An 8,681-nucleotide genomic window follows, 5' to 3' on the forward strand; every position below is an offset into this window, starting at 1 on the left:
AACCTGATGCCAAGTTAATCAATAAATATTTGGGAAGAGGATGACAGAAGGGTGCTGCCACAGGATGAGCATAAGAGGGGATATTTGAGCAGAGAAATGAAGCAAAGGTGTGAATACAGAAATACCTGCAGGAAGAGAGTTCCAGGTAGAGGAAACAGCAAGTACAAGGGCATTAGGACAAAAATGAGCTGGTTTGCTTAAAGGGAAACAAGGTCAGTGCAGCTACAGCAGAGAGAAATGGGTAGAATGGTAGAAAAAATTGGGGCCAGACCATATTGGCCTTAGAAAGGGCTTGCAATTTGAAGTATGATGGAAAAGAAGCCAATGGAAGGTTTTAAGCAGGATAGTAATAATGTCACCTAATTAATACTTTACAAAGGGCACTCTAGCTGCCATATGGAGAAGAGATTTTAAGAGGGAAGAAAATATACAGCAAGATCAGTTAGGAGGTAACTGAAGTGGTCCAGGTGAGAACCACCTAAGTGAGAGTTGATGGTGGCTTTGACTGGGGTGTGACACTTGAAGGAAGCAAGAGGTCAATTTTTTCTTTTTAAGAAGGGAGATATTACAAATTGGTACAACCCGCTAAAGAGGGAAAACTGTTAATGCAGCACAGAGAGAAAGGATAATGCAGAAGCAAGGTCCTTGATTAAACAAGAGGTGGTGGAGCCCAGGGCACCTTACAGAAGGGTTATCCTTAGGAGTCAGAACAGTTCCACACTCTTAAAAAGAGAAGACAAAGTATATGAATATGCAGTAGTGTACTGCAAGGAGGTTACAGAATGGGCCAATATTTGAATGAATGTTTCTATGACTGCTGTAATAAATTACCACTAACTTAGTGGTAAATCACCACTAGCAACACAAATTTATTGTCTTACAGGTCTGGGGACCGAAGTCTGAAATGTGTCTCACTGGTCTAAAACGAGGGTGTCACCAAGTCTGTGTTCCTTCTGGAGGCTCTAGGGGAGAATCTGCTTCCTTTGCTTTTTCAGCCTCTAGAGGCTGCCCACATTCCTTGGCTCAGGGCCCCATTCCTCCATTTTTTTTTTTTTTTTTTTTGGCTGCCCCACACGGCTTGCAGGGTTTTAGTTCCCCGCTCAGTGATCGAACCTGGACCCTGGCAGTGAAAGTGCTGAGTCCTAACCACTGGACCGCCAGGGAATTCCCTCCATTCCTTCATCTTCAGAGCTATCAAGAGAGGATCATGACTTTCTCATGCTTGCATCCCTTTGGTTCTCTCCTCTGCCTCTTTCTTCACTTGTAACAATTCTTATGATTACTCTGGGCGCACCTGAATAATCCAGGATAATCTCCCTATCTCAAGGTCAATTGATTAGCAAACTCAATTTCATCTGCAACCCAATTCCCCTTTACCACTTAAGGTAACACATTCAGTCGGTTCCAAGGATTAGGAAGTGGACATATTTGGGGGTCATTATTCTGCCTATCAGACAGGTTGGCAACTTTGGTGATAGAAACATTGCTTTACATTTGTTGAGAAATAAAAGAGTTCATTGGCTGGGAATAAAGAAGGAGAAAGGCATGAAACAGTCTTCCCTGGAAGTGAGAGAAGAGCTTGACAAAAGAATACAGCAAGGCAGTGCTTTCCGTCCACTTGAGGTTTGACTGAGAAAAGTTAAGTGATGTTTTGTGGTTTCCTTTGGCGAAGTGAATTGCTAGGGTAGGTGTCTTGAATATGTGGAGGAAAGACAGAAGACTGAAATTTAAAGTGCTGAGGTGGGGGTGGAGTGGGGAGGGAGGGAGCAGGTGAGCAAAGGTTTGAATGTATACGTAAGGAGTGGTGACAGGAAAGAACCACAGAGAGATGTGAAGATGTGGCCACGGGGAGGGAGAAATGAAACAGCGAAGAACTGCAGAGTAACTGAATTTTAAGTCAAGATGTGGTCAAAGAAATGGCTGAGGTGGACCGAAAGGAAGTGAGTTGTGAAAAGAAGGTGGAGGTCAGAGTGCGATGCCTACAACCACACTGCTGGAGGTGAGAGAGTTTTCGATTACAACAAGGGCTATGGCTGGGCCATGGGAGTGGGTGGCTGCTTGAGAAGGAGAGGAAGGAAGGAGAAGCCACGGGTCATCCACAAATGGAGGCTGAGGCCAGCAAGAATGTGACTGAGGTAGTAACGGAGAGACAGACAGTGAGACTGGTGCTAAAGCAATCAACGAATGAAGGAAAGTGACCAAAAGGGAAGTCACTATGACAATGACAAGCAGGGGTGACATAACCTGATAGCATTTTTTTTTCAAGAGCTCAAATTGCAAGGGAAAAGAAAACACGAAAAGGGCAACAGGAAATAAAGAAGACACCAACATCTCCTACTTGCCCTCCAGTACCAAAGTGTAAGAGAAAAACAAAATCCCCATTTGAGATGGTTACAGGAAAAGCAGTGTAAAAAATAACCAAGTTTCATGAACAGCACCTTTCAGGAGGAAAGGGGAACTTTCTGAGAAAAGGTGGAGAATGTAATGGATTCTGCTGACCATGAGCTCCATCAAGTACAGCAGAAGGGTTTGGGAAGGAGTGGAGGGTGGGTCCCAGCAGTGGGGAACTTGAGTCAAATTAGGCTATGCACAAATCCATCAATCTAGATGACAAGAGATGACATTCGAAGTCTGAACTTCTTGGGCAAAATGAGGTGCACAGGATGAAAAGCAAGACTGAATTAGTCTTAATGGTCTCGTAAGGTAAAACAAAAAACAAAAAACAACAAAAAACAAAACTAGGTCTAACTTGCCTCGTTATTGAGACTAGCCTCTTATCTGCAGCAGCCTGCATGCTGCCGTCCCCCTCAGCACACATAATTTCTTCAATTTTCTCCTTACCCAGGATAGATTCTATAGCCAACATTACAATTTCTCCCTTGCAAAAATCCTCATTCCCTCTTCCTCTGCACCTGCCCCTGTTGCTGAAGGAAAAAACACAACACACCATACAGTCTAACTTTAAATTCATAAAAACACATCTCAACGCTGTTTAGCTACCCTATGTTTCCACAGAATGTTTGCTTTTCCCACTTTCCAACATGACCATTTCAAACCATCTCCTTTTTTTCTCAAATATTCCACTGCCACCTCAGTTCTTATTTCACCAAGGAAAACACAAGCAGTACATGGAACAGCCTCCTCTTCCTACAGCAAGATCAGCCCATCTGTGTGCATCTAGACGCACACTTTCTGCATTGCCTCTCATCCTTGCTCCTGCCAAAGACCAGTTCTTCCACCATCTCTGCTCTTATATTCTCAATGTCTTTGGTTCTTTATCCTTTCCCCTGCAAGATAATTTTTCCTTCTCTCCTACGTCATTCCTATGATGTATCACCCATCTTTTTTAAAATAAATAACACACACACAAAATCTTCCACTGCACATCCAAACCTTTTCTGCAAGAATTATTTCCAAATGCTGCCACCACTTCTTCAGTTTGCTTTCATCTCCTCCAGCTGAGCTCCGTTCCCCAACTTCCACTAACACTGCTCTTGTCAGGGGCAGCCTCTGTCCACATCCTCTGACAAATCCAATGGTCACTTCCAATTTCCACCTCATTTGACCTCATGGGAGCATTAGGTAAAACAGTTCTTTCTCGTGGCTCCTGGGAGACCACGGTTCTTGTTTTCTTCCTGCTTTGGTCTCTTTTGCTGGTTCCTCCTTCTCTGGCCACCAAATACTATATTTGACTGTGATCAGGATCAATACTGGTTCCCCTGATCATCTTCAGCTACATGTATTCCAAAAGTAATCCTATTCTTACGGGGGTAGAAATGATTTCTATGCCTGCTAATGATGACTCCTAAATCTTTATCTGCAGTCCTGAATTCTCCCCAGTACCCCAAACTCTGTACCCAACTGCCTATTTACATTTCCACTTAGATGTCTAAAAGGCATCTTAAATTCAGTGCAGTCTAGGAAACTATTTTCTTCCCTATATATTTCCTCCCAGTTTTCCCCACCTCATGAACCAACACACCTATCTACCCCGTTAGCTTCTCAAGCCCAGTAACTTGAGGGCATCTCTGATTCCTCTTTTTCTCTCACATCTCACAACCAATCTATGAATAATTCTACTTACTCCATATCCAAAATCTCTCCAGAATCTAGTAACTATTCACCACCTCCATGCTACCACCCTAGGACAAGTCATTATTATGGCTCACTGGGACTACTAAAACAAGCTTCTAATTCATCTCCCTGCTGCTACATAGCTCTCTCCTAAAAATTTATTCTGCAAACAGCAGGCAGAATGATCTTTTTTAAAACATAAACTGTTCACATCACTCTCTTGGTCAAAACCCACTAATAGTATCTAACCACATTTTAAATAAAAGCCAAAAAACCTTAGTTGGCTTACAAAGTCCTATATGACCCAGACGCTTCTACATCTTTACAATCCGCCCCCTCCTTCTTGCCTACTCTGCTCCATCCACATTGCCCTTCGAACATGCCAAGTTTATTCATGCCCAGAAGATTCCCCCTCAACACACACACACACACACACACAAACACACACACACCCCACCACCACCTCTGCCTCCACCACTACCAACACACTGAACTAAACAAAAACAAAAATGAAAAGCAAAAAAACTGTGCCAGATCATCTTATTATTCAGATCCTCAGTGAGGTCTTCCCTGACTACCTAATCTAAAACAGCCCCCCAGTTACTCATGTGATTTGAATTCTCTATATAGCATTTGTCACAAACTCTATGATATTTTTCCATGTTTACTGATTCCCTCAGCTTTATCCCTATTTGCACTTATTCACCTAACTGTAACTTCAAGAACATACTAACCATGACAGCTTAAACCACTGTATCAAGAAGTACATTATTAAATTAATGAATCCCCACCTTATGCACTGTTACTTAAAGAACTTACCTTATCTACAGACATACCTACTAAGCGATAAAAGATTGAATTCAAAACCAGGTCTATTGATAATAGTTCTTAACTAATATGCATATTATTTCTATTTGCTACTGCTATTCTCCTATCAATTTTCTCCTGTTCATCTTTTCAATTCACATTTGGACATTCAACTTTATGCCATAAATAGTCAGGTTCCTAATTCTTTCTCTTGCAACATCAAGGTAAATGTGTCTGGTCTTAAGGACATTAAGTATCTCAAGCTCCTACAGAGTTTTACAAAAAGTTGAGTTCTACATGAAAGTAAACTTATACTTCTCACACTATAAGCAAAATTGGGTAATGAAATTTTACTTTTAAATAAAATTTTATAGAAGAAAAATACCCATTCATAATGACATTCTGCAGTAATATAAACTACGTTATTAAATTTATAAGAAAAATTCCTGAAGTAACTGGAAACCAGCAGTTACTACTACAGAATTTTCCCTTTGGAGATATGCTAGGACACCAAGCAGAAAGTGCCGTGAAACTAACTGTAAAAACAAGAACTTTGATGCGACAATCTGAACTCACGTGCCTTCAAGAAGATGGGTATCAGGCTCTTACCTCATACGAAGAAGAGGGGTGGGCTGAGGGGAGGAAAGCATACTCACAAAGACACGTGGGACATGATGAGCACATACAAACACTCAAAAAGAGAATTCAGATAAGAAAGGAGGGTAGAAAGAGAAGGATCCAGATTGTATGCTCCAGATCTCCTAAAACTGATTCATAATTCTACTCTTTAACTAAAATTTAAACTCTCAAATGATGCAACGTAAGCAACAGGTTTGTACAGAACCATGTAAGACAGCTGCAAAAAATCCATTCCCACAAATTACTTCCAGCTAATCACTATGACTGAAAGAAAAGGTTCATAGAAAGCTTCTGATTAGTCAAAATCCAGTGAGAAATATTTTTCAAAACAGTATGTTCCAAATTAAAAAAAAAAAGTATGTTCCACAGTGCCATGGAAATTCCCTGGTGGTCCAGTGCTTAGGACTCGGCACTTTCACTGCTGTGGGCCCAGGTTCTATCCCTGATCAGGGAACTAATATCTCGCAAGGCACACAGAGCAGCCAAAAAAAAAAAAGTACGTTCCACAGCATCACAGAAGAAACTGCAGCAAAACTACCCAAATCCCAATGCTTTTACCAGAAAAAGTACATGTGTTTGTTTTCTACTTACCAGTCCTAAAATAATTAATAACTGAATCTCTAGTAATTCCTGGAACCTTGCAGGTGGAGAACAGCATTCGGAATTGATTCATATCTAGAGGAGTATTTCCAACTTTATGAACAGGCAATTTTTCTCTATCAAAACAAACCAAAAAAGTATATTGACCAAGAAATCATTATAAAATTTATAAACCAAACAGTCACACCTATAGTATTTATCCCCAAATGAGTACATTAAGCTTCTCAACATTGTGCGACCTGAGACCTTGGGTAAATAGGTAACCAAATTGACATAACTATCCTTACTTTCTTAACAGCTGCCAGTAGTTCAAGATATGCCAAAGACTTATACTTCCTCTTTCCAATTGCGTGCCTTCCTTTGGAGGCCAATAGTGTTCAATATGGCTTGCAGGACCCCCAAAGTTGACATGCAGTTGTGATGGTATACGAACATCCAGGTAGGCAACATTCAGCCACCAGTCTTCCAGCTAAAAGAAATTGAGAACATCAGCCTAATGCTACTGATAATACTTCAGTGTGTAACTGCTGGGGGGAAAAAAGCTCTATTTGTCCTTTTTTCGTTAATTAGTCTTCAACACTTAAAAACATGTTTCGTTTTAAATCATCACAGATATTAAAAAACGGTACTGTGATCATTTCTTTCTTTCAGAATTATGGGATCTGAATTAAGTTCAACTACATTATCAAAAACATGAAACAAGAAAGCACTGAAACAAACACCTTCAGACTGATCATGCTGAAATCACCAAGTACTCAGAGTACCAGGAGTACCCAACAAAGTACTCTAGGTGTGTTTCCTTAGAGTACCTGGGGTACAATAGATATTCAACAAATCCTCAATTATAACAATTATTAAGGCATTATAATTTTCCTATTTCCTTTTTCATAGAAATATGAAAACTTTTCAGTAGGCTTAAAACTGATTTGGATTTTTCAGTGACACCACTTTCTATGCGTCCCTCTTTCATGACGTGCAATTGAATTTCATGTATAAGTAAGTGGATGTCACCAAATTACCTGGAGCTCTTTTTGAAGAATTTGACGTTATAAACTATAATCAGTCATTTGGAAAAAGATATAAGTGAAAAGGATACAGGCAGAACAACAACTTCTTTACCTTTACCCTAATTTAATTAAAGTCACTCAAGGCTCAAGATTGAGAAAAAAGGCATCTTGAGGTATAAAATTTTATTATTCCATCATAGATATCAAAGGAGAATGAGAAGATCAGCTTGCTTTTTATTTCTAAAACTAAATGAGAGTTACAATCATTATTTCTAGATCAAGGCAATATCTTAAATAACAGAAGCTCATCCTCTGGTTTGTACTACAGAAGCAGAGTAGTTAAGACGAAAAAGTCAAAGAAGGTTCCTTGTGGCAAATTACCAAAATCCTCAGTAATTATGAAACGACTGTCTCCTCAATCTATCTAACTAAAACATAGAATACTCATAACCATTCTCCACTCCAGTTTTGTAATGGCCCTTTTCTCCTACGTACTGTTTAAATATTTGTATGCCACCAATGTGATGTTTATTTTAGTGTTGTGGGACTTTGATTATCTGGGCAAAATGTTTTTCTCAAGCATGGTCTACAGATGACCTGCATCAGAACCACATGGAGTAGTTGTGAAAATCAGGATTTCTGGGCCCCAATTCCAGAGATACTGAATCAGAATCACTGGTCCCAGGAACTCTGCATTTTAACAGGTTCCCCAAAAGGAGAAGAGCCCACACACAACACTTACTTAAAACTTCCCAGAGTTAAACAATTCACTCATTCTTTTGGATGATGATAAAGACAACAATAACTACAAGGATTTTACAGTACAGTAATAATTTAAAAATGAAAGCCACATACACTTTTATTTTTCATTAAGTATCAATATTCTAAGTACAATAACATAAATACCCAATTTCTTTTTTCTTTTGCCCTTTCAAGTAATTTCTGCTGCAATTTTTCTCCAATACCATTTTGAAATTTTTGAACAATTGCTTCAGTTTTCTTATATTCTTCTTCATTTGCAAATGGCTTTACTATAAAGAAAAAAATATGCATTAAAGTACTTAGATATCAAGTACCACAAACTCACCTCAATTATTATTACTTACACAAATCTTGACTCAGTTATATAAAACACTTATGTATTAGAGCAGTCCACTAAATTATAATAGAGTTTACAACATGAAAATGGCTGAAAAGCAATAATGCAAAATACTGGAAAAAATAAAACGGTGGATACTACGTAGTCGATAACTACTTCCCCCAAAATTATTTAAAAATCATTCTAGACGATGATAGTTAAAATGACATACAGGATTATCATCTAGCTACTAGTCCAATAAGAAAGTAAATCCTGTTTAGCCATGACTGAGAGAAATTAAAGCTTCTTTCCACTAATGTCGAAGTAGAGCCTTAAACATTATGAACATAAGTGCAATATGTATGTAAATTTAAGTGTAAAGCCTTCCCAGAGCACTGTAGGGTCCCTTCTGGCCAATAGCGATTTCACACACACACACACACACACACACACACACACACACACACACACACACA

At 39.3% G+C, this 8,681-nt stretch overlaps 1 protein-coding gene across 9 annotated transcripts in view; it reads right to left on the reverse strand.

Annotated features, from left to right (window-relative positions):
• Nucleotides 1-8,681, reverse strand: part of CROT (carnitine O-octanoyltransferase) — a 92,952-nt gene that overhangs the window by 79,802 nt on the left and 4,469 nt on the right. For all 9 annotated transcript variants that reach the window (XR_003432034.1, XR_003432035.1, XM_027102709.1 and 6 more), the window contains exons 4-6: nt 8,034-8,158; nt 6,408-6,589; nt 6,112-6,236 (exon numbers count right to left, since the gene is read on the reverse strand). Coding sequence is in view for 7 of the 9 variants with exons in the window: in XM_027102709.1 (XP_026958510.1) it covers nt 6,112-6,236; nt 6,408-6,589; nt 8,034-8,158 (432 nt within the window). In the remaining 2 variants the exon portion in view is untranslated. The remainder of the gene's footprint in view (nt 1-6,111; nt 6,237-6,407; nt 6,590-8,033; nt 8,159-8,681) is intronic.

The sequence above is a fragment of the Aethalodelphis obliquidens genome, unplaced genomic scaffold (genome assembly GCF_003676395.1).
Source record: "Aethalodelphis obliquidens isolate GAN/ISIS:26980383/991018 unplaced genomic scaffold, ASM367639v1 scaffold5, whole genome shotgun sequence".
In the NCBI taxonomy this organism is placed as follows: domain Eukaryota; kingdom Metazoa; phylum Chordata; class Mammalia; order Artiodactyla; family Delphinidae; genus Aethalodelphis; species Aethalodelphis obliquidens.